The sequence below is a fragment of the Rutilus rutilus genome (genome assembly GCF_951802725.1).
Source record: "Rutilus rutilus genome assembly, chromosome: 1".
Classification (NCBI taxonomy): domain Eukaryota; kingdom Metazoa; phylum Chordata; class Actinopteri; order Cypriniformes; family Leuciscidae; genus Rutilus; species Rutilus rutilus.
The window spans coordinates 37,019,463-37,047,089 of record NC_140209.1 but is presented as its reverse complement, the minus strand read 5'-3'; the positions used below and the strand labels follow the sequence as shown (position 1 = coordinate 37,047,089).

The 27,627-nt window shown below is 38.6% G+C and overlaps 1 protein-coding gene across 1 annotated transcript; it reads right to left on the bottom strand.

Moving 5' to 3' along the window:
* Positions 1–266: 266 nt before the first annotated feature.
* On the bottom strand, positions 267–26,664 carry rnf216 (ring finger protein 216). Its single transcript, XM_084406041.1, has 17 exons — positions 26,501–26,664; positions 25,244–25,384; positions 25,014–25,153; positions 21,786–22,370; positions 21,618–21,694; positions 21,421–21,523; positions 21,125–21,286; positions 20,267–20,381; positions 20,036–20,172; positions 19,846–19,896; positions 18,159–18,296; positions 17,274–17,422; positions 16,846–16,924; positions 5,820–5,917; positions 3,906–4,128; positions 1,298–1,373; positions 267–1,214 (listed from the first exon to the last, which is right to left on the bottom strand). Exons 2-17 carry the CDS (start codon positions 25,308–25,310, stop codon positions 919–921), a joined length of 2,496 nt encoding a protein of 831 aa, XP_084262167.1. The 5' UTR covers positions 25,311–25,384; positions 26,501–26,664; the 3' UTR covers positions 267–918.
* Between the last annotated feature and the right edge of the window lie 963 nt (positions 26,665–27,627).

Genomic DNA, 27,627 nt, shown 5'->3' with positions numbered 1-27,627 from the left:
TGGGCTTGCTGATGTTCAGCTTCAAAAAACGTGGACATGTATGAACATGGAAAGCAAGGAATTATAATCAAGTTTATAAAAATAACTCAACAGAAGAGAGCGTGTCAAGCTCACAGTTTGAACAAAGAAATGTCTATCATCTAATTAAATTAGAAGATTCTCCACCGTCACATTTACATCTACAGTTCCTCCAACTTTGATGCGATACAAATCAGGTAAGATCCTTATTTTAACATTTTCTTCAGGAATCTTTGATGAACAGAAAGTTAAAAGAACAGCATTTATTCGAAATATAAATCTTTTTCAACACTAAAGGTCTTTGTTGTCATGTTTGACCAATTTAATGTATCCTTGCTGTACAAAATTATTAATTTATTTTAAAAAATTGACTGACCCCAAACTTTTGAACGGTAATGTAAACTTTAGTAGCAAACTGGCGCTACAAATAGTACGTTTGATTTATAGATCGGAAATGGCATCAATAGTCTATCTATTCTAGGCATTTGTATTTCCAGGAGTAAAGATGTCAAAATAAGATTTAAACAAAAGAAGTAAAATATTAAACCTCATGGTGGAAACTGCAGCCAAAACCCAAAATGTATTTGTAATTTCAGAAAAGCGGCCCATATTGACTGATTTTGCAAACAAACAATGTTTAAATTTAAATCAAGTACTTTGTTTTATTCATCTGAAAACTAACAGGCGTTCATATTATTCACTCAGTATGTTGTTCAAAAAAATGACTTTCAACAAAGAAGCCAACAGGCGTCCTTATAACTCTCCAGAAAAATCAGTTTGGTTCTGGTTACAAAATACGTAGAAAAAAACAGCGAGGGCTAACGGTTAAGACAGAATCTTGGATCTTTTTTTTTTTTTTTTAGTAGTAGTTTGAATGTGGCTCTCTGTACCATGGTGTCCTCAAAGAGGTCTTTGAAAGAAGCGATGCGGTGGTCCATAGTGCATAGGCATATTGAAGTCAAAGTTCATGTTACGTGGGTTGTAATTTACTGGAGGGAGGTTGGGCAACGGGGGCACGTAGGGGGCTGGAATGGGCTGAAGGAAAAGATGCTGCTGCGGCCCGGGTAGCATGACCTGGGGGATGAGCAGAGGGGCACGTACGGCCTGAGGAGCTGCGTTGGGGACCTGGAATGTGACCCGAGGGCGCTTCGCTGGGATGGGCTCGGGGGGAGGACCCACTCGCTTCCCTGTGGTTTCTGAGGGAGAGGTTACAGAATATTATTTGACAGGATTTGGGTTTAGGTGGCCGACTAAAGTTATCCAGTTGAGGAACACTGACCTGACTGATTGGTCTTCTTATTTAACTCCGCTTCACCTTCTTTTTGAATCTCCTGAATGATTCGCTCATCATCTTGCTGTGGATTGAAAAAGACACAGTAAATGAGAGGGGCAGAAGAGATACAAAAGTGGAGAAAACAAAAAAGCCTTTCAAAAAAAAACAAGGCACAGTAATCAGGCTCTCCGGTTATTGTTCAATCATGCGGAAAGACCAGCAAACCCCGCCAGAAACAATCTCATGCCAACGTCCACGTCAGACCTTGGCAAAAACGGGAAATCAGATGAACTTGGGAGGAGTCCACTTCATCGGTCAAACACAAAACAGCTCAAGTTCACCAGTTGAGCCTGGTGTACGGTGCCAGGTGATTAGGCACAGCTCTGAAAGGAGGGGTAATTGCAGCCCCCGGGCTGTCAGCAGGACGGCACCCTGACTGCGCTCTTCACACAAAAACAGGATTCAAATGCCTTAATCGGATAATTAGTGAAACTACTGGATCAACCGGAAAAGGATTTCTCAATTATTCTCACTGCTTAGCGATCACAATAATACAATTGACAAAAATGACAATTCCATTGCCCTCTACTCATCCTTACGTCGTTCCAAACCCTGACTTTATTGTTCCCATGGACAGCTAGCAGAATTTGATGGTAACAACACACATCAAGTACAAAAACTCTCTCTCCAATCCAATTTAAGTTAACCTACATTCAAACTTATGTACATTATGCACAAAGTCTGAACTTATGAAGCTTCTCATCCTCCTTTTATGGTGTGGAGTAGATTTTGGATTCGAACGATTATTTTAAAAAAGGTAATCGAGACAAAATGATCATTATTCCATATTCCAACGATACTCTCATTTTGTCGTGTTAGAAATCCAGCGCACCCCTTTCCTTTATGGCGAACCCCTTTTGCCCCTAACTAAAAGCCCAAATATATAATATAATACACTATTATATACACATATATATATTTTTTTTATTATTATTATTATTTATTTAATTTTTTCTATTCTTATAGTTGTTTTTAGCTGAATTATATTTAAAGGGATAGTTCACCCAAAAATGAATATATTGTCATCATTTACTCACCCTTAAGTTGTTCCAAACCTGTATGAGTTTATTTCTTCTGTTGAATAATTTAAAGAATGTTGATAACCAGACAGTTGACGGCACCGACTGACTTCCATAGAAGACAAAAAATATATATACTATGGATGTCAATGGGTGCCATCAACTGTCTTGGTTACCATACCAACATTCTTTAAAATGCCATCTTTTGTGTTCAGAAGAAAGAAAGAAACTCATACAGGCTTGGAACAGCATCAGGGTGAGTAAATGACAGAATCTTCATTTTTGGGTGAACTATCACTTTAAAATCCAGAGTTAAAAAATTAACAACTGATAAAAAAGATGTTTTTTTAAGTCCTTGATTAATCGGGTTAGATATGATGTGTGTTACATGTGCATTTACATGAGCAGAAACATTTCTGAAAGCTAGGGTGGAAAATGAGTCTGGACATTCTACTAGATAACTTTTATTAATACATCTTAAAAATCATATTGAGCAAAATGTAGGCGATAGGAGGACGTCTTAAACCAGGGGTGTCAAACCGGTTCCACGGAGGGCCTAGTGTATGCAGGTTTTTGGTCTTTCCCTTCAATTAGTGCCCAATTAAGACCTAGACTACCAGGTGAGGGGAGATCTTAGCCAATTAGTGACCTACTCAATCAGTTTGGTTCAAGGTAAAAGAGAAAACCTGCATACACTAGGCCCTCCGTGGAACCGGTTTGACACCCCTGTCTTAAACTATTGTATAACATTTGTGCCATTTATCAATCTACTATGAATGTACTCTAACAACTTTTTATGATTAATAAATGGGAAAATTCTCAGTGTGTTGTCAATAATGAATGAGCAATTTGTGCTTTAGTCATCATAGTACTGAGTGATAAAGAGGCAAATGCTTGATGGTGCTAATGGATGAATATTGCAGTTACCAATCCATCAACATACATGAGACAAACATGTTTCACTGACGTATCTCTCGTGTGTTAAACTCTGAAAAGCCCTGTATACAAAGCTGACACAAAGCCATTACACCATATATCACCTGGTGTTTATCCTAAGACCAAACTACTCTTACAATGAATACACTATCAATGCATCACATTTAGGGCATTATTTTAAAAATAATGCAATTAAAATGTAAACGTATTGTAATGTCTGTTTAAAGCTTTTGTCTATTAATTTTAAATCAAATAGAAGTCATAATAAATAAAAAAGTCAAATCAATTAAATTAAAATCAATGCAAATCATGTGATTTGAATGACAAAATGAACACCTACAATTCCATTCCAAAATAAGGCTCAAAAAGGAGGAGCAGGAAGTACTCTGTGTGACACGAGTACTTTGTGTACCTTGTGTAACCCAAGTGCAAATACCCTCTGGGTTGTGAACAAAGGGCTTGAAGATATTTTACAGGAGGATGTTAAACCTGTTGTAAACCAAGTAGATGTATAGAAACTAAAGGTGTTTGCTGTTTTACAAGGATGATCTCATGAAAGGAAAAGAAGTGGATGCTGAAGTGTAAAGTGTGAGATTTACCGTGGGGTCCGTCCACAGCGAGCACTTCTTGCAGTGTCGGCAGGGGGCACCGGGCGAGCGAGCGTGCTGGCAGAAGTGGTTGTAGCCGTTAATAGGGTCTCGGCAGAGGTAGCACATGAAGGCGCCGCAGCGACACGACATTCGGTTGCAGCCCTCTGACTTCACCAGACCTGTGGCACACTTGTGGCACTTCCTGACACGGGCAGCGGTCATCTTTTCCTCACTGGCCATAAAACAAATGACATTTGTGTTCAGGTTTATATGAAAGCTCTGTTTCAAAACCTAGTGAGCTGCCTACCTATACAATGTTGCTTTAAATTCTGAATCAGAATGGAGTGCTATAAGCTCAGTGTAAAAAAATTTATATATCAAAACACTTTACAATAACGCATTAACTAACACTAACAATGAGCAATACGTTTGTTGCAGTTTTTTTTTATGTTTGTGTTAAGTACAACTGCTCATTGTTAGTTCATGTTAGCTCAGTTTTATTAAATAATGTAATAATAATATATATAAAAAACTTTTGATTTTAATAGTGTACAAGTAAATGTTAAAATTAACATTAACTAAGATTAATAATACTAGTTACAGAGCCCTGCACATAACATGCGGGAAAAAATATATATATCGTGGCCACAAATTAAACAAATCGTTCCCACGAATTACTAATTTACAATTTAGTAAATCTTGGCCATGTTTTACTAATTCGTTCCCTTGTTTTAAGTAAATCATGCGCACAAAATAATAATTAGGTCTCTCGTTTTACTAAATCGTGCGCACAATACAATTATTATATTGTGCACACGATTTACTTAAAAAGAGGGAATGAATTATTATATTGTTCGCATGATTTACTTAAAATGAGGGAATGAATTATATTATGCAAACTATTTACTAAAACGAGGGAACGAATTCTTATTTTTTTGTCCGCATGTCACATCCAGGGCTCCATTAATATAATGTTTTAAAAGTATTTTTCATTGTTAGTACATGTTTACTAATGTAGTTTACTAATGTTAACGAATGGAACCTTATTGTAAAGCATTACTAAGAAAGGTAATATAAATGTACAAGTTTTTCCATTCAAAAAAAAAAAAAAAAGGGTTACATTGAAAATTTACTCTTAATTCTTTCCCCACCAGATTTAAAAATGAATAAATCAATGGCGGGAAAGCGTGGTCTCATAAATGATGGAAAATTCATGTATTTTGCAAAGCATCATTAGCTTAGCAACATGCAAACATCAAACTATTTTGTGCATTACAAATGAGCTTAATGCGTTTCATTTCAGTTAAGGATGCTGCCCAAGTAGAAAGCTGCTGTTCACTAGCTACATATAGACAGCAAGCATACTGGTATTGAAGCTTACCAATAAGAGATTATCTCACTGAATCGTATCGATGTGAAAACACAATCGGCCATTGTGACACCACATGTAATTCATTCTCTCAGTTCTTTTTTTTTCTTTTTTTATCTGCCTCTATAAATGTAGGCAAAAGAAAAGGGTCGGGGTAAACAGGATACACAGTCTTTGTTTGATCCATGTGTATGACCTATCCAATGACAGGAAGGAAAGCAGGCGATCACATCCTGTCCAGTTTAGAGACTGACCAACAGTGATAGGCTGCCTCAGTTTACACAGACACTCGCGCTCCAGTACACTTCCTCATGAATGCCTGCTGTGCATAGGGGCAGCTCTGGATGATGTGTATTTGCAAACATAACACTCAGGGGAATCCAGTGTTTTAGTGTGCCATGAGAAAGGCCTGGGGAAACGACGGCTGACTCAGCATCAGGCTAATGCTAATGATCTCCCAGGTGGTTCACTACACTACCGAGTGCCCTCAATAGTGCATGGATGCATAATTAACAAGCTTGCTCTATGCTAAGAGTTTTCAGTCGGGCACTTACAAGGCCACCCGTAGCCGGATCTCGTCCCTCTCCATCACCTGCTCGCAGGTCTTTCCTGAATGCTCCTTCCACACCACATGGCACTTCCTGCAACTCTCCTGAGGAAGGGAACACAAACAAGCATCTGTGTTATTGATCACAATCGAAATGCAGAGTGGAACGAGAAACACCTGGACTACACTTCATTCATCCAGTGGGGGGAAAAAAAAGGGCAAAGTTTCTGTTGCTCGGTCACCTCTGTTTGTGCATACGGAAGGAGCCAGTGTTCCTTGCATTGTTTCAGAGGTGCATATTGCTTCCTAGTCCTGCATAATCTGCTAGTATTGTGGGCATGACCCTTCTGACCAAAACACATCTTAATAGCAGGTGTACACAGGGCCTTTGACGTTTGGGTCCCTTGATATGGCACACATTCCTCTTTCAATGCAAGTATATGGGATTTTCAGCCATTTTGACTGCACACCAGGTGAAAGTGGTAGGTCTGATGGCTTAGAAACCCACATCTCAACATATTAAACGGTAAAGGATTAATCACATGTATAGGTGTAACACTTAAGGTTAGAGGTTTGTACACATCCCTAATCGTAAGTATGTGCAATAGCTTGCCTTAGCAAACAATACAAATAAAGGAGTATCCTTGGCCTTTAATATGACTGTGTACATTTAAAAGCCATATAATTGTTAATTAAAATAAAGTAATCTACATTTTTAATCAGAGCTGTTTTCGTAGTGAACTTGACAGTAAGCAGCTACCGCAGACTGAGGGTGCACAGATCCCTGCCCTCCACTTTGGATGTGATTCATTTGTCGGCTGTCTGGTTGCCTAGGAACAACATTTTCATCTGTTCCACTTTAGCCATGCCTGCCCACAATGCTTTGCCTTTCAACTGACTGGAAAGGACAACTGAGTGCAACATGCAGCTAAACATTCAGAGCGTGAAGACCATGTTAACGCCCACGCATTTCACAGGCACAGACATGGCTATTACAAAACATTAGGAGGCAGTGGACACATCTGAAATTGCTATGGTCCATCACATTTGACAACCCAGTATGGACTGCAGCAAAGTATAAAAATGCCAAAATAGCAGAGTTGCATGCCTTTTTGAGATAAATACTAGATGCTTTACTGGACCCAGCCCCTTCCTCCTCAGTCTGTACCAAGCAGAGAAAGTGATCCACTGATGGAGAAGAGGCACATGTGGCCACTATCCACAGAGAGTCAACTCTAATCCCATAACCCAGTGTTGCCTGGTAACGAATACCATTAGCATAAATAATTAAAGATAAAGCTGAATATTAATGACAGTGACAGATGATAAATGACAGCTTAGAGTGATGCAGAAAACATCAGAACAATTGCTCCTGTCCTCTGGGCGTCATCTTAAGTGGGAAATATATCTATATGAGGAGCTACACTAGCAAAGTGGCTTCCTAGGAAATACAGTAATGAAATCTAGCCTCGGGCTGCATGTTGTAAAAAAAAAAAAACATAAATCATCATTCAACAGTATTGTTGTGAAAAAGCTGTATCAGAAACTACAATGGAAATGGTGAACGATGCAGACATCAGGCCAGACAATAGCCATGAAGTGTGACGCACGAAGACATGTGACCTACAGTACTACAGTATTGCACTGCCCCCTAGTGGAGCACAACAGCACAGCATGGGAGGGTCAACAACATTTAACAAGATTGTTTAAGAAAACCCAGAGTTTGAGATATCATTCTCAAATTTGACTTATGAGACTTATGGCTTTAGCGGCATTAGGTTTCTAGACGCCAACAAGATTTGATTATGATTTGATTAAGTTCCTTGTGTGAAACTCCTTAGCTTGGCAAATAAAGCTCATTCTGATTCTAAAACTTTACAACACATTTTAAGCCATGATTCTTTATTATTCTAAATAAGTCTGACTTGATAACAAACGGCTATGTGAGCCCACAATTATGTTTTTAACTGTAACTGGCCCTTCAAAAAAAATAAATGCAATTTGGAGATTAAGATTCATTCATCAGCTAATGTGACTATTTCCTTATTAAAAAAAAATCTGTAATTCTCAAAGTTTTACTTTTACAAAAGTTAGAGGCATCATATTTTAAATCTCCTAAATTATCTTTAACTATCGATTCATTTGATCGTCACTGAATTGCATGTATACACACAGAAAAGAAGTTAACAGGAAGTGACTGCAACTCTTCAGTTGAGGTGACTCTCGCAGTCAGAGGTGCGAACACACACTGGCACCTTCGTTTATATACGCGACTAAAAATACAGCGGTGACATCACACTGACATCACTTCAAACAGTGCTTCCTGGTACAAAGTATACCTTGCAAGGCCAGGCTGACACTTCCTGATCAACAGGGCGCACACTCTCAGACACAGGGTGGGGTCAGCCTCAGATTCACACAGTTATGCAACGGCTTATCTCTGTTGGCAAATACTGCAGATTCCTTCAGAGCACGTGTGTAATTTATGAGCAGCCAAAGACATTTATAGCCCCATTAACATTATTCTTTCATGATATGTAAGCTGTCATCCAACCCTTTTTATCAAAAACTAAGAAGAACTCAAAGTTCTTGCAGGAAAAGACATCAGGCAGGCTGGCTAGTGTGTGCCATGAATCAACACTGAGCGCTGCACAGGGTGATATATCTAATGAGCGGAAAAAATGTGACTTTGAAGATATATAATACTGTTGCAGATGAACCACAGGAACCTTTTACCCACACAGGATGCATGTAGCTTTCGCCTGCGCCTGTATAAGGGTCTATTTTGTGTAATAAAGATAGATGGGTGACATCTAGCACAGCGATCAAAGTACCACAACAAACTGGAAAAACAGCATCTGCGCTGTTAAACGGCTTTAACGGCAAGTCTTTATCTCAGAAAAACAAGCCTAGGGTGACAATTGGGGTCATGCCGCACATTCTTGTAACATAAATCTGATTCACCAAAACGCATAACCCTCCATTTCCTGTTAATCGCTGTGTGTATACCTCTCATTTAAACTGAAACCTTATAACCCGAAACCACTGTTCTAGGTAGTCACGCTAGTTTTATCTTGGCTGAACATATTTTTGTGTAAACAACAGTCCATTCATCTGGTGGACTCAGCTTTCATATCACAGCCACATCCCCTCAGAAGAGAAGCCACAAGCCCTTTTTATTTAGGTCTACTTGACAAGGCTTCAAAATATTATTTGCTTCTGAGTATTGTAACCAATCACAAATATGTCAGTTATGCATAAGAATGCACTGACCAATCAGAACCATCTAAATCAGACTATAAGCCTATCAGTAACATCTTGTTCTATTAAGCGAGTGAGTAACAAAACTAAAACACTTCCATTATAAATCAACACGGTATAAACATGGTGAAAATAAGAGATTTATTCTCCGGTCTAGGCAATTTCATTGATTACAAGTCAAGCACAGAGTTCAACAAATCCCTTACTTACTTTCTTCTGCAGAACACTAAAGATGGTTTTTTGAAAATATCTTCTTTTATGTTCAACAGAAGAAAGTAAGTGCAGTTTTGGAAGAGCATGAAGGTGAGAAGATGATGAAAGCATTTTAATTTGCGGTAACTATCCCTTTGAAATCATTCTACAATTAAGAATATTTAGAGGGGGGTGATCTATTACGATACGCTGTATCAAATGTTTGGGTAAAACTTTACAATAAGGTGTCGTTTGTTAACATTCGTTAATGTATTAACTAAAATGAACTAACAATGAGCAATACATTTGTGACATTTATTAATCTTTGTTAATGTTAGCTAATAAAAATACTGTTGTTCATGCTAATTCACAGTGCATCAACTCATATATTAACAAATATAACTTTCTATTTTAATAATGTATTAGTAAATGTTAAAATGAACATTAACTAAGATTATTAAATGCTGTGGAAGGAGTTCATTAACAACTTTGTTCGTACAATCATTGCATTTAGTTCAAATGCAATGATACTATAGACCTTATGTAGCCCCGCCCCTTTTCAGCACCGCGCTTGTTGTCCTTTGTCTTCCGGTCTGTATTTTCACAACGATCTTGCGTATTTATGAATGAACAACTCGTTTTAAAATCTTCCCGGGCTACTGACATTTGTTAAGACATCAGCTTTAAACATTACAATCCTGATGATAACTTTCGTTAACTTTACATTAAGTAAATCCACTTCAAAAGCGAATTACTCCTGGACAGCGATGCCATAGAAATATACAGAGCGACCGCAAAGTTCAAAGACAATATTCTAAAGATGGCTGCGCCCTCGTTTCTCTGGTGCATAAGGCCTATAGAATGTCCTTCTAAAGTCACTGAGCGCCGCAAACAAATAGCAGCCGCCTTTTACAGTTTAGCAGCTTATGCTGCGTTCACGCCATGTCATAACCATAATTACAAGATGGCAACCCTTGACGTTCTACCCGGAGATGTTCACGACACGTCCTCAGGCTCGGATTTATGCGTTTCTATGTCAACACTATCAATGACTGTTCAACACTGTTCAAAGCTAGCTCGCTATTGCTAGCCTCTCCGAAATTGCCTACCCTACCTTTAAAGGTGGTACTGTACTTGTATGTTTTATTTCAGAAAAATAAAATGGTGTCCCTTTAAGGGGCTTGCTGGCTGCAGGACTTTGAGTTTGCGTCCAATTTCTGGACACAACTTGTCACATGAAATTATTTTATTAGAATAAAAGCATTTTGTTGTAAATTCTAATCATCTTAAATGGCAATATCAAAGCAAATAAATAACATTGTGATTTTTTGTCATAATCATGCAGCTAACAAGACCTATTCCAGTGCATGCGCAACTAGTTCTCCAAAGTAAAACAGCATAAGCTAGTTACAGAGTGTGAAGTGTTGCAACATCTGTTGAGGCACTCTGTGAATAAGCTCAGTGCTTCTCTCCTGAACAGGCGTGCAGCAGCAGCAGGCCTTATAAGGCAGAAGAGGAGATTTGCTGAGCATCTGATTGGGGGGCTGCTTGTTCTGGAGAAGCACGGGCCAGGATGAGCCTCAGGGACACAGCGACGCACCCACAGCGTGTGCTAACACACACAACCATCCCTAAGCCACGGCAACATATCATAAAACTAGAACACAAAAGTGTTTTTAATGAAACGCTCATAATTTGAGGGTTTGGCTCATGATAAGTACATTGAGGCAGGGCTGAACAAACACAGCTCCCTATAAACTCAACTAGTATGCAGCATGTCTGAACTTGGACGGAATGCAATCCAGAGCAGAATATATACCGTATACGCTACCGTTCAAAAGTTTGGGTCAGTAAAACAAAAACAAAAAAGAAATCAATACTTGTGTTCTGCAGGGACTCATTAAATTGCTCAAAAGTGAGAGTCAAGACATTTATATAGCTATTTCAAATAAATGCTGTTCTTTTGAACTTCCTATTCATCAAAAAATCCTGAAAAAAAAAAATGATCATGTTGATACATCATCTTTCTTTTATCAGTTAATTAATGCTGTCTTGGTGAGCATAACAGACTTAAGATATTAACTAATTTTACCAGTCTCAAACTTTTGAACAAGTTGGATTATATGAAAGTTACAGTACAAATTGATAATATTTACTAAAACTCTCTGAACTCTTGCGCAAAGTCATGAATTACAGAAAACATGCTGCAGCTGCTACAATCTATCAAAGCAAAACTGAGAACATGGATACATGGAAAATAAAGTGCAACCAAAAGTCAGTCTATTGAGCCAGAGAGAAGGGAAAGTTGCTAGATCAGCATGTGAAAGCCACAACTAACCAATCAATCACAATGAGAAAAATGCATTTGTTGAAATGTGAAAACCTAAAAAAAAAAACAAAAAAAAAACAAGAAAGACGTTGAATCTGGGTCAAATATAAACTGTACCACATTTCAAATTTGAAAGATCTGGGTCTAGCCAATGAGTGTCCTGTATTCACTATGAGGGGTGGAGCCACAGAGGTAGCGGAGAGGGAAAAGTGTGTCAGTTATACAACTTTCATCTTCACCGAGGGAAAAGAGACGAAAGAGAGGGGCAGAGGAGAGGACGTCTCCTCACCACATCACAAACAAATGGGACATCAGAAGTGAAAGTGACAGGAGGGAAAAACTTGTGTGCTGAAACACGAGCACTGAAGTCATTAATGGGGCAGTCGGGTGGACAGCTGTAAACATCTCCACACACAATGATTAGAGCAGGCACATAACCGTCACAGACACAGACGGGAAGACCCTCAATATTCAGAGTACAGGTGCATCAATAGGGCTTTTTAAAATGGCAAAAAGAACTGTAATATAAAGACTTAAAGGGATACTTCACTGATTAGCATTAAGCTTTGGATCAGTAGAAACCCGGTAGTATTTTCGAATGACCGTGCTTCCCTCCCTCATGTCCCCCCTGAGACGAGAGATTTCTGTATTGTGTGTCTGGAAAAAACCCTCCGCGGACGCAAAAATCGTCATTTTGCGTAATCGGAGGCCTTTTTTGGCCAGAGGCGAGAGACTACAGCCAGTAGTAGGAGCTCGTTCCACATGTTTTCAACCCGCCCATAGGAGGAGGGATCTCACGATAAAACGCCGTCTTTTCAGTTTCGAGTCGACTAGTAGCCTAGTTGTATCATTTCTTCCAATACTGCCCTCTGTAACCGGTAGGCATGGCTTGGGAGTGGCCTCAGAGGGCAGCGAAGCAAGTGCATTCTGGGAGTTGTTGTCTTTTATCCACATGAGCCATATCCACATTTAGCAAAAATAAAATTTCTGGCTTTTCTCAGTCTAGAAGGCACCAACTTCTAAAATAATTTCCCATTTCTACTACATAAATGACCCAATTTAAATACACATTCATCTTTCCAGCGGTGAAATATCCCTTTAAGTCGAAAATCTAAAGGTGTGGTCACATTTACAGTGCTCGCCATATTTTCACAGGTGAAATCCAGTCATTTCAATAGAAATCCACGTGTGAATTTCATGCAAGGGTGTAAAGATTTCCCCATGCAGATTTTGCGGGTTCAAGTTGGTCATGTGGATTCGTCGCATTGACCAACAGAAAGCTGCTTGGTTTGAAAGTGACTTCTATGTGAGCTGAGCATCATATTTCATATGCCTTTATACATCGCTACACTACAAACAATACACCTTTTTGCCCTTAAATTTTTGTTGAAATTTCGCTAATGAAGCTGCACCTTAAGAAGTCTGAGCCTCAATGATGTAAGAGATGTTTCTTTTTTTAGTTGACTGTTTCACAACAACTTTTACTTCAGTGGAAAATTTACCATCAGAAGTTTCTATTTCTTCAGAAATGTAATCTGCTGCCACATGGAATTCTGAAGAAAACACAAAAGAAAAATTATAATGCAAAAAAAGTCATTTTTTCTAATTATAGAACGCAATTTTAACACTATATACATTTTACCTAGTGGTCTAAGACCTTTAGCACTGTGCTCTATTAAGTGCAGTGTTTTTCTGACAGTTTGTGGCAGTTTTATCAAGAGACAAGCTTGCATTCAAAGGTGATTGTTCATAGATCAACCCTCTGAAACCTACATCCTTTCAGGTACCAAAGCCCAGATGTTTAACCACTAAGCCACAACACTGCCTATATGCTCACTATAATACACCATATCAGGAAGGTGTCATTTTATAGAGACTCTCTCTCCAACAAATTTGTTCCAGAGAAGCATGGCTTTGGAAAAGTTCTCATGATGCTGGCCAAGTCAAGGACTGCTGTGCAAGAGAGCCCAGTTCTCCATCTCGATAGGAATGCCACACTGAGAGCCAGAAAGAGGAAGTGAAAGTGGGTCACATTATGAAATCATACCACACAACTGTTCTCAATTTCCCTCTCCAGTCCTGTGACTCCACCAGGAGAAAGATGTATAGGAGGAAGGAGGTCCTAGGCACACTTAATCTATCAGTGGTACCGAGAGGAAGACCAAAGTTATGGGCGTTCGAGTGGCTTCCCCTGCCCCCCTCTCCCGCCCTGCTGTGAGCTGCTGCAGAAGTGAGGCGGGGTTGAGCGTGTAATCAGCAGCAGATGTGTGCAACAACAAAACTGCACTGCCATTATAGAACAAGAGCGCCACCAAGAGGACAACTGGTATACTACAGGAAACACAAAAGTACCATGTTGCATATGCCTGATGGTGGGCTATTCAAGTCTTTTCAAGGGAAACTCCTACCATCATCATGCCTTTTACTAAGACGGTCAATGTAATAACATTGATCTCAAAGCATGTTTCAGGTTATTGTGCCTAAAACCCTATTTTATCATATGTCTATCATTACATCCAAGAGCGTAGTAATATTTTGTTTTTGTTGTTATTCATGTGAGGAGTGTTACTGCAATCTATGTGCCTCTTCTTTTCCCTGTGCTTGCTTCCCTAATAGATTAACAGCGATTACCTGTTTTCAATCGCCTACGCGAGCGCTGTCCATGCACTGATAGGAGCGTGCTCGAGGATTTCAAGATAAAGCTGCAGACAGAGAGAGTGTTGGGGAAGGCGAGACAATGTAGCATTTGAGGTTTTCCACCCTACATTCCCAGACTAGTTAGCGCTCCTTGCTGTTGAGTTACAATGTGTGTAACAATGTGAAAAAAACACAAGAATTCAGATTTTATGGTGACTAAGCATCCTGCTTAAAGCTAAAGGGGACATGACATGAGAAATCAAATTTGCTTTGATCTTCTGACATATATGTGGTCTTTGTACCATTAAAACATCCAGCAAGTTTTATAGCTTACAACTCCTACTATAGCTTACAACTCAACTCGTACTCATTAAAAACAAAGCATTTATTTTGCAGGATATTGCCTTTGTATAAATACATTTGCACATGCCTACCTCCAGATCAAAGACATCGACAAATAGTTACACATCATCGCACCGTACTGGCCCACTGGCTGACATTTGCCTACAATGGATGCGAGCGTCTCGTCGCATCAAAAGCAAATAGAACCCATTATAATCACTGATGCTGTCTACACTGGATACAGTATACAGATGCGTGTTCAATTTCTGACATACTCCACGTGCTTGAGTCTGTCGACAACAGGACAAATGGAAGAGTGAATGAACGTTTGCTTTGACGCATCCAGTTTAACCAGCTTGTTTGCATCTTTATACAGACTTAAGAAGAATTCCAGTATTGGAAACAAGTGGATTATTTTAATTGCGTCCCGGATTACGTTGAAGGATTATATGTTTGTTCGGAACATTTTGTTTTGTAAATGAGGCACAGCGTAATGGAGATATATATTTGTTGAAAGATAAAGCAGCCAACTGTATTGAATCTGACAGCAGCTGCATCACAAACTGTAAGTAACTGATTTCATAATGCCTTGTCCGTAAATGAGTTTCATATGGATAGTGTTTTAAAAACACTTACTCGCGTGCAATAGCGAGGGGGCATTGATACGGTTTCCTATGCAATGACGTTAGCCAATCATAACAGTGGCCGTTTACTGATGAGCCTCAAAGAAGCCGCCCTTTAAGAACGGATCATTTCAGACAGAGGGTCGGAATGAAAGTTGAAAATAATCGTTTTTACACAGAAATATATTATCTTTTTATAGTCTTCCTCTCAGGCCTTTTGAGAGAGTAACTGTGAGTTCAGAGTTCTTGACATGTTCTGCCTAGCAGCTGAAATCCACTAACATCCTGGCACTGCCTGATACATTCCTCACAGCCCAACACTGATAAGACTAATGACAAAACATCAGATGTAGTTGTAACCAGTGTTGGGGAAGCTACTGTGAATCTTGTCAAGCTACAAAGCTACTAACAAAACCTTTGGTGCTTGACCCCTAACTAATCAGTTTTTGATATACATCTTAAAGCAATTGCACTTAAGAAATTAAAATGATCTACACCACCATTCAAAAGTTTGCCGTCATTAAAAATTGTATGTTTTTGAAGGAAGTCTCTTATGCTCACCAAGGCTGCATTTATAAACCAAAAATACAGTAATATGGTGAAATATTATAATAACTGTTTTCTATTTTAATATGTTTTTTAAAAGTATTCCTGTAATGGCAAAGCTGATGCTTAGCATCATTACTCAAGTCTTCAGTGTCACATGTGCTGCAGTGTAACTGTCACTTTTGATAAATTTAATACATTTTGCTAAAAAGTAAATTTATTTATTTATAAAAGTACCTTACTGACCCCAAACTTTACAAATTTGCATGTCTTTTCCATGATTTAAGTTTAGATTTCAGTCATTTTAATGACCTTTCCAGGCCTGGAAAGAATCAATGATTTAAAAATATTCCCTGATATTCCCAGTTTTTCCATGAAAAAAGGGAACAATGGAACAACCCTAACAATTTCATGGTGGACCAAGCCAATAACAGTCATAAACTGCATCATTTAGCAAATAGTTCACTATCATGAAGAAACATGAATCAGCGAATAATTTTTATAGAATCAGGTCATTTCCCATTAAACCAATTCGTTAGAATGAAAATACAATGTGCCAACAATAACCAGCAATGTCATGTTTTTTGCCGCTACTTAGAAAAAGACGATTATTACTGGAAAAGCTTCATAACATTTTCCAACAGTATAATAGTAGTTCAGCTGTTTTCAAAATAGTTAAGTAAGTCTTTAACTGCTTGTAACAAACACTTGATAATATCCAGTCTGTTTTCTAAAATCTTGATTATCAAAGCACATCAGGTTGTTGTTTTGTAATTCATTTCCTGAAGGTATAATCCACTTTTTTGTGGCTATGTTGAGACAGTGATATACTGGAATAATGATTCATCTAGTTGTGCTGAACTTCTCAACCCTTGTTGAGTTCTGTTTAGGGTTCAGAGTGCTGAACATTTATAGCAGACATGATGAATGCCTGTCTCTGTTCCTCCCCTGACCTGACTAATTCCACCATTCGGGGGCTCAGAAATAGAAGTGGAAAGGGAGAGAGAATTGAACCAGCTCATGTCCATACTTTTATAAAGAGATCACTGCAAAGAGAGATGCATAACACTCAAACACTTGTGTATCCAGGCACACAGACTAACCTTTCTGCAGCGAGGGTTTGGGCAACTGAACAGAGAAATGCCTTTATCCAAAAGTGCTGGGAAGTTACAAAACGGACACCTTAAAAACAAAAAGTGAGCAAAATAATGTTGTCAGGAATTAAAACAATGAATCATTAAAATCTGAAGTATGTAATTTTTTCTCTGTTTTGAATTGCTTTTTCTCAATCAAAGCTATCACACGGCTGTCTAATTTCCCCCCCCCCCCGAAAATACAGAGCACAAGTTGTATACTATGGACTACTTTTCTGTCCTTTTTGGAGCCTGACAGCTTTAATTACGATTCACTTTCCTTGTGTGAAAATGAGCAGCCTGGACATTCTACAAAACATCTCCTTTTGTCTTTCACGAATAAAGAAAAGTCATACAGCTTTCGATCAACATGAGATTAAGTGAAGAGTTTAACTCACCTGACCAGTTCGTCAGCACAGGTGGCTGCTATGGCCTCCTCAGCCTGTCGCTCGTAATATTTGCACAGAATGTTTTCAGGTAAAACTTTCTCCAGCTCACTGGAAGGGAAGGAACAGGTGCAGTTCCCATCCATACAGCTCAACTCCGACTGCAAACAAACACGAAGAACCATTTTTACTTTATGCATAGCCAAAATACCAAAATACACTAACTGTAAACAGTTCAGTGAGTGTTTGTGGAGGCAACATATATACACTGAAACTACATACCTTACCGTTCAAATGTTTGGGGTCAGTAAGAGTTTTTTTTCCTCTCATATTTGATCAACTAGATGCATCATTGCTAAAAACAACACTTATTAATGCTTTAAGTCGATCAAAAGTAAAGAAAAGACATTTATAGTGTTACAAAAACTTTCTATTCATCAAAAATCCTGAAAAAAATTTGTATTACAGTTTTCACAAAAATATTGAGCAGCACAAACGTGGTACTAATAAGAAATGTTTCTTGAGCAGCAAGAACTGCTCCCAATTTACTGACCCCAAACTTTTGAATGCTAGTGTGTCTAAAAACACTCTGTATGAATTTAATTCCATTAGACAAAATATCAAACTCTATATTATACTAGAACTTGTTTATGATTATGAAAATGAAAGAAAGATGGGAGAAAAACTGGGAAGAACCTAAAAAGCACAAGGCGAAGTGAAACCAAAATACAGGGGATTTTTAAAAAACATAAGAACAATACTGTGCACAATGCCTGAAAACATCATGACATCATAATGTTTGTGACCGCATATGCCTTTTCCAGTAACTCAATTCAAATGAAACAAAGGTAACCTCGGAGACCGAATGTCCAAACTATCCAGCCACAGATGACTTACCCGTCCTGAGCCGAACACTGCCTCCTGGGCGTACTTTACCAGGCATTCCTTGCAGAATAGATGGCCATCCGTGCACTGGGTCATCTCCTCAAAGGCAAACTCCCCACAACAGCAGCCACATTCAATCAACTGCCCGTCCTGAGGGCGCAGGTCAAAAGTGTCACATGCTTTCAAATCACAAACTTCAGGATTATAATCTAAAACACATTACCAGGCTGAACGAGGTCACTCTAATCTGATTTTAGAGCTGGACTGGAACTGTCTGTTTTATACAATATTTTCCCAACAATCAAACCATTGAAAAGGATAAAAATATGTAATGTTGCTGTTTGAGCATGAAAAAGGTCTGCAGAGTAACAAAGCACACAGTCACTCAAAAAGGGAGTTATTTTCTAAATGAGTAAGCACTTAAACTCCCTCAAACGCCTCGATTGTAGTCTTGAGTTTACTACCGGGAACGTACTAGGGGTGTAACGGTACACAGAAGTCACGGTTCGGCACGTAAGCTCGGAAATAGGAAAAATGGTCACACTTTAGTTTAGGGTCCAATTCTCACTATTAACTAAGACTTTTGCCTCAATAAACCTCTAATTACTACTTATTAGTTAGTAAGGTTGGTTGTTAGGTATTGCGTAGGAATATTCTAGAATAAGGTCATGCAGAATAAGGCATTAATATGTGCTTTATAAGTACTAATAAACAGCCAATATCCTAGTAATTAGCATGCTAATAAGCAACAAATAAGCAGCTTATAAACAGAATTGGACCCTAAACTACAGTGTTACAGGAAAAAGCAACAAATCCACAAAGCTAAGTTACTTTTATTTTATTTTGAACAGACGGTAGTGCAAATTACAGTTTGTTCCACCAACCAGTCCCACTGAGGTGGTTGGTATAGTACAACCTACCTCAGTGTATTAAGCACTAAGCAGTAAACAGAATGCACTCTTGCATAGGTCATATTTTTGCAGGGTTGATAAAAAACAAAAGGTATTTGGTCACAATCAGCTACAAAACTAAAAAAAGCATCTTGTGCGTGTAATAATGAAGCCGTTTGAAACGCACTTGGCAAAGGGAGCAATGAAAGACCACGTAATTTCCTCATTTGCTTCACGTGGAATGTTACAACGACAAAGCTAGACAGCAACAACAGGAATATCTTATTATTGATATATGATATATATACGAATAAATGAAGTAAAAATACATTTATAATGAAGTTTTTAAGATATGCTTGATATGTGTGTGTGTGCTGTGTTCCCGATCTGCTCTTAACTTTATAAGTTAAGCATTAAACGTTTATTCTGATCTTTTTCCTGTTGTGATGGTTAGCAAACAGCGTTGCATTACCGCACACGCCCCCTTCTGGACTGGAGTGTGGATCGCATGTGAATGACTGCATGCGTCGTCTGACTGTATGCACCGAGCCGTGGCATCCATACCGTGACGAATACATGTACCGGTCTGTTATATCCCTAGAATCCCTGTGACGAGCTTCATAGAGACAGGAACTAAACGGATCGTTTAGCTCCAAACCTATTCTAGTAGAGCCCAAAAACAAAATCAAGACTTTGTAAAAGGGCATAATGTGGCCTCTTTCAGTTGTAATTTGTTTCTTATGATGTGGTTGTTTGACGTCATTACAAGAGCATCAAGAGCGTGTAAACAACTGGTTCTTCACACCCACCTTTTGATACTGCTCCTCGTTCACTTGCAAAGCCAAAAGAAAATCTTCGTGCTGAAAACGGGAAAAAAGCCCTGGTAATTATTTGAACAATTAACAGCCTGTCAGCTCAGTTCCACTCAACCCTGCTTCTTTAGGTTGTTTCAAGAGGAACCATCAGAAGTAAATTGAAGAAGTGGGCCGCGTGAAGTACCTCAGCCATTTCCTTGGCTTTCTGCTCATAGAACTGCAGCTCTTTCACAAGAGACGGCTCCAGTGTTGTCTCGTTACCGCGGCTCCATCTGCGATTCTTCTCCAAAAAGTACATCTTTCTTTCCAGTTTAAAAGAACCTGTGATGAATGAGGCAAAATTAGTATTTCACCTTTTACCCGGTTTAACTTTGCATTTGAAAGGCATGCAAAGGACAAAAAGATATGTAGTCACCCTGCTCAAACTTGAAGTCTATGAAGATGCGTTCATTTGGCTCTCTCCTTCTTTTCTTCTTCCCTGAGGGATCAGTAGAGTTTTCTTGCCACTTCTTGAGGGCTTCGAATAAGGCCTTCAAGAGATACCAGAGATATCAATGCCATACAAATGACTAACAATACAATATGGGTTTTGCTGTGGCTGATGCAAATGCCAATATCTTAAGACAGTTGGCCAATGACCAATACAATAGTGTTACATTTAATTAGATTTTTATGATAGCAAATGACATTTCGCAGGTGAAAGAAAGCAGGACTTGATGTGACAAAATACGATGACATCCAAAGCTATTCTGCCAACTAGCAAATTAACCAACCCAAAACAACTGCTTTTCAAACCACCTCTTATTTTAATGGATCATTATATAGTGTTATACAAAACTGGCTGAGAGGACAGCGTCAATAAGAGCGCTTCTTCCATCAGTTTTGCTCTGTAGCTATTTTATGAATCTACACCCACACAGAGGTCATGGCCGAACCAAGAGGCTTGATATTATTCGGCACTGTGAATTTGTGTCAAGTTGACCAAACTTGAATCTGATGCAAAATTCACACAGCGAAATTCTTCACCATGCAGATTACCATGAAAATACTGGATTTCACTCACAAAATGTTGCCACGCAACAGTAAATGTGAGTGTGACCACAACTTTACACAAAATAGTTGAACTTAAATCAATATTAAGTATAATAACTACACCTGACATCAGCAAGCTTCATCAATACTTATTGACACTGAATGATGTTGAATGTCAACCTCCTCCTGACATAAAGATCACAGAGTTCGTAGAAGAATTCTAGTAGGTATGAATAAGCACCTTTCGTGTGATTGCATAGTGCCCTTTGAGGCAATTCAGGGCCCATTTGATATCCTGACAGCTCAACATTCTGAAGTCACCCATCAGCATGTCTGCAGCCTGAATGACAATCTCTGGGCCAACAGTCTTTAGTTTGAAATAATCAAAATAATTTTCACTTTCCTGTATGACAAAGAAAAAGTTATACCAGATTAGTTACATTTTTTTTTTTTAAATGTAATAAATTCATAGTAGCAGCACCCAAAATATCTATGACTAAATAAATATGGATATCTGATAAAAAATAAAGTGCAAACCTGCGTCTCAGAATCATTTGTCTCGAGGAGAACACTGCTTTGTGTCAAAACTGAGTTTGCTTTCTTCGGATAATCAGGGTTTTCCAACAATATATTGCATATTCTGTGTTAAAGAAGCCAAACGATGTCTCACAAACATCACATGTGAACAAAGTACATCTGAGCAAGAAATGAGAAGATAAAAGGCATGTGCTTACACATTTAAATCTTTCAGGTCACCTCTCTCTATCAGTTCTGCTACATATGCGTCCTGCACATCAGGGAAAAGGTCCATCTGAAAATTTGAGTGAAAACAAACCCCCACCTTTAATGCAGGACATGAACAGTCGAGTACTATAACGTGAGGTGCTAATCAGAAGACTCACCACCCCCTTCACCAGGATTTCGAGGGACGTCCGGTCAGGGGCCTGCTGTGTGAGGGGTTCTCTGGGTGCTGACGGCCCAGGCCTCTCGTTGTCAGCCGGTCCGGGGAAACGTGCAGGAGAGAGAGGGGCTGCCGGCTGCTCATTTTGTCTGACCTCTACAAGCACAGTGTCCTGTGGCGTCCGAGGCCTTATTGTGGGCCTTTCAGTTCTCGGCCAAACAACCACTTCAATTTTGCGGGGCAAGTCTGACTGACCTGATACAGTGATGGGTGGAGCTGAAAAAACAGAATTGGCCTGATTCGCTGAGTGTGCACTAGCTGAAGGGTCCTTATGAATGGGCAGTGAGTCCTTAACAGGCAATGAAGGTCTGTGCAAGGCATTTTCTCTAGACGTCGAGGGTACAGCATTCTGGTCCGTGGTTAAGACACCTATGGCTTGGTTTCCTAATGCAGGATGTGCGACGACTACAGAAGGATGAGGAACGCTGGTAGGATGTCTGTTGGACCCAGATGCCTGGCCTGGGAAGGTGCTCGCACTCCATTTGGCTGCAGGTCGGATCAGCTCACGCTGAGGTGAGGGCTGTGGCTGCCGGACGGAAAGAGAATGTATGCGATTAATATTTGAACAGGAACCGCTCATCAAATTATATTGCAGTACTTGCACATACATTTTCTAGAAATGTAAGCACTGAACAGAAAGATAATTTCTCACTCTCTTAGGCTACTTATACTTTTCTTTTTTTTATGGGAAAAATAAAACAAAAACAAAAAGTGCAGTGGTCCAAAAAAAGTATTTGGACATTTAAAGCACACTTAAAAAACATTAGACTGTAGACTTGCCAAGATATTATAGAATTTTACATTTTCATATTCGGTACAGTATGCACATTCAAACCGGTTATACAGGTATTATGCTGGTCTTATTACCTTCACATATTTGACTACACATAATAGGCAGTTTGATGCTACACTTTGATTTTTTTTTTAAATTAACAAAAAAATTGATGAATCTGAAAAGTAAAGGAAATTCAATTATTAATTTGCACACTTAGAGGATTAGTTTTACCAAAAATTAATTAAAATTATAGTGGAGCGTCAAAGTTCCTATGTGGATCAAGGAACTGCCATATGTCCTCAACTTGGGTCCTTCAGAGAAACGAATGGGACTGTGCACGATCTAAAAAAATTATGTAAAAAAAATATATAATTCGCACTGTTGCTGTTTTTCCTTATTTTACTCTCAATATCAAGTGGTAGCTTCAGATGAAGAACATTTTCACTGATAAGCAGGCATTATAGAGGTATCAGAGGAAACGCATTATCCAGAGGAAACGCTGTCTGCATCGAGCTCGCAGCATCCTTAAGGACTCCTCTCACCCAGCCCACAGACTGTTTTCTCTCCTGCCCTCCGGCAGGCGTTTCAGGTGCCTCCGGACCAGGACCAGCAGACTAAAGAACAGTTTTTTCCCCAGAGCTGTCTCTTTATTAAACTCTAACCCTCATTGATCCCACTCCCCTCATATACTGATTGACTCTCCTCTCCCTCCTCACACCTGCCTCCATTTTGTTATTTGCAATACTATAATGTTCATTTGCACTGCTGACTGTTATTACAGTAACAACTGTTTACATATGCATCTTGCACTACTACCTTGACTGGAATATGCTCAATTTGCACTGCCGACTGTTTATTTACAGTACCGACTGTTTATATATACATTGCAATATCGTACCTTAACTGTAATATGCAATTACTTTCCACTGCACTTTCACTCGGATAGCTTCTGTCCAAACTTTATTTGCACTACTTTAAATCCATTGTTATACTGCTCATTAGCCTAACTTATACATATATCTATTTGTTAAATTCTGTTTATAGTAATAGCCATCTGTATATTATGCTCACATTCTGTTTATAGTAACAGCCATCTGTATATATATTCATAGTACATATCTATCTGTAAAATTCTGTTTATAGTAACAGCCATCTGTATATTATATTCAGTACATATCTATCTGTAAACATTCTGTTTATAGTAATAGCCATCTGTATATTATTATATTCAGTACATATCTAGCTGTAAACTCTGTTCACAGTAATAGTTATCTGTATATTATATTCATAGGACAATCTATCTGTAAATTTTTGTTTATAATAGTATTCAACTCTATATTTATTCAGTACATATCCATGTTCTGCACTTATGGAACCACAGTATATCCTGCACTTGCTGCTATTGCACTTCTGGTTAGACCTAAACTGCATTTCGTTGCCTTGTACCTGTACTTGTGTAATGACAATAAAGTTGAATCTAATCTAATCTAATCTAATCTAATTATATTGCTTCTTACCATGGCATGTTGAATGTGCTTCTTGTGGATAAAAAATACAGAAAAAACATTCATAAAGTTTCCATCTTCAAATCCGTATAAATTGCATACCAGTATCGTCTATTATACATGGCAAGTCTATTAGACAGCTCTTTGAATCACTTGACTAGTCGACTGTGACATTCTGCATTTTAATATTTTTATATAATGATAGCTTTACTAGTTTCATTTCGCTCAAAGCACTCTGTGGTCTCTGTCTCCTCACATAACCAAATAATTCCAATTCAAATAAATGTATTTATTTATTTATTTATTTATTTAAAGACACTTTTATCCAAAGCAGCAAACAAATGAGAAGCAATTTATAATTTGATAATTTATTCACTGATTTGGAATGTAACCAATCATGTAATAAGCAGGATAACATACAGTCATCCAGTCAATATTGCAAAATAAACCCCTTTGGCTTTGCTTCAGGGTTATGATGATCAACTTAACATTTTACATTACTATATTTTACAGGAATATTTTTAGGAATTAAAAGACTGACCACCATTTAGAGCAAGTGCTGTAGAATCAGGTTGATGCACAAACCATTATTTCTATAGAAAAAAAAAACTAAAACGAAAAAAGCAAAACCAACTTTGCAAAGAATCAAAGCCACATGCAGATGCAATCTTTACTCATGTCTTTTTCAATAAATCACAGTTCTGAATGACTATCAATTTTTTCATAGAACCCATTTGACATAAAAATCATAACACCAGGTCCCTGCCGACTCCCACCACTAGTAGGCTGTATTTTCATACTCACGAATTCAACAGATATGCTGTGCTAAGTGTGTAGGGAGCAGTGAATACTCCACAAGGAGCCTGTGAATTGGAACGCAGCTAGTTACCTCTAAGATGCTCAATTCCTCCTCCTCTTCATCATCCTTGACCACAACAGGGGCATTTGGTACGAATCTGACAGGTTCGTCATCAGAATCCGACGATGAGGATATGGTTATGTAGGATGTCTTCGTCCTAACTTTCTTAGCTGACAAAAAAAATAAACATGACACAAAAAAAGGGGGTCAGGACATACCGAATGCCACTCTTCCTTATAATAAAGCCTTAGCGTTAGTACCTCGACTGCGATGGGTGTTGAAACTAGCCAGGTGGATGACATCATCATCACTGGACCCGTCAGCCATGATAAGACACACAGACTCCCTGAGTCGTCCACCTTCTCGCTCTCACACAAACACCCATGCACACACACAGGAACCTGAAATGAGACACGCATAATCCCACAATAATTACTTCACATGGTGCTTTCATCACAGTTTTGATCTAAACACAGACATAGTTGCTTAAAGTCAGCATGAAACAGCAGTTGCGATAGTCTTTTCTTCCCTATTATGGCGGATATTTGAGTGAAATGGCTTAAAAAAACAAGATTTTTTTTTTGATGTTTCATGAGTGACAAGTTGCCCCGTTCTCGCGCCTGTAAACACGTCATCAGAGGAATGTTGTCGCTGCAAGGGGGAGGGGAAGTAATTTTGATTGAAGATTAGGGCGCATGAATTAAAAAAGAAAGAAAGAAAAAAAAAAAATCGCACGGATAAATCCTTTTTAATAAATACTGCAATCCATTTTGATTTCATGCTGACTTTAATGATGCACTAGATCGGATAGGCTACGTCTGTGAGGCTGCGCGTGCACATAAGATCTCATGTAGTTTCCAAACATTTTTAAAGTAGCCTAGAATGACAGATTCACACATCAACATTATATTCATGACCATTATTTAGCTAGAGCTCACGTACAAGACAACCAGTTGAAAGTGAAAGAGTTAGAAGAGTTGATGTCCTTGAGAAATAATGTTTATATATTTTAAATGCGTGCTGTCACGGTGTATGTCTGTGTGCAGACATTTAAATGCGTTTCTGTTTGGTTTATCTATGATGTTTCAGATGAAACGCGCCTGTGACACCCAAACGTGCTGTCTAAGTAGTCAGCTTACTAAAAGGTTTTAAAACACAGCCTGTTAATTCCAATAGCTTGTCCACAACAGACTAGCTGATCTCACATAGCAGTGCTGAAAAACACTGTTGATGTTATAAATGTGATCGTTCGTTTTCCTTTCTCTTTAAAACACGTTGACATCGTTAAATAAGTGATATATACAGCAGGACAAAAGAAACAAACAAATCTGTACTCGCTAAAGTCCCTAGCCAGGCTCAGCTAGCTGTTTGGCGTTAACCCTCCGCGCCAGCTGACATCACTTAAACAAGACAGATTTTCATTATTAGCCGGGTATTTCATCCCAACTTAATGGCGAAGGTAAACAAGCTCTAATAAGACTACAACACACGAAGACTGTTTCATGAATTGCACGTACCTCTCAGTCACAATTTCCAGCACATCGAAAGCGTTTGATCGCCGGATATCGAAACAAACGGCCAAAACAAGCCAGAGTGTGACGTCGGACGCAGACGCGTCGGTCTGTAGGCGGAGGATCATGAGAGTTGTAGTTCTCCTCCGTTGTCTGTTGTTAGTTTCTGTATGTCCTCTAGAGGTCTCTGTTTTCCTTAATACAAAGTGTTCGTACCTTGTACCATTCACTGTGGCGCTCATATCAAAACCTTGATGTTATTTTTCAAAACTCTTGACATAAACCTCCGACCAACCAATCGATTATCACAGTGTAGCCTACATTTTTTCATTTAAACCTTTAAAGATATGAACACACAATGCAAAGTTTTGAATATTGGACAGCCTGAGTTACAAGTGAAGACCGTTTTGAGTTTTGTGTGCAGTTTTGCAAATTACTGAATTGACAGATCACCTCAACCTCTATAGGGGTCAGTGACATGACGTGCATATTTCTGTGTCCAAGTTCATTTCATAAATCACTTTATTCTGTATAACCTATTTACTTTGAATTCATTTTAAGTACATTTAAATAATAGCCTATACGTATTATTTTATGTTTTCATGAACCCCCAAAATGTCAGGTGGTGCAACTGTCCGAACAAATGAACAGACTAAATAATTAAACACGAAATACCATTTTAGGCTTGAAACCTTTCATATAAACAAATTTGATTAATATAAGTAGTTTTAAAGCTGTTGAGATCATTGATAACAGCAATTTGTATATTCTCACAGTGGCACAACTGCAAACATGGCTCTTTTATTATGAATCGACAAGGTATAGTAAACATAATGCATCGTCCAGAGGACCCCAACTGATCACTGTGGCAGAATGAAAAGGTTTGTAGATCTCTCTAAAATACTGGTAACTGCTGATTTCAAGTATGGGTAGGTTGGTACCACTTATATAATTGATATATATAATCTCTATATAGATCAGTGGTGTGTACCATTTTAGGTGGTACAACAGTATACAACTGGTTGAACCGCCTGACATAAAAACAGGCAAAACAATTTTTAAAGTACACTTTGAAATGTTATTTAACAAATGAAACTTATTTAAACATATTGTTCATTACTAAAAAATATGCA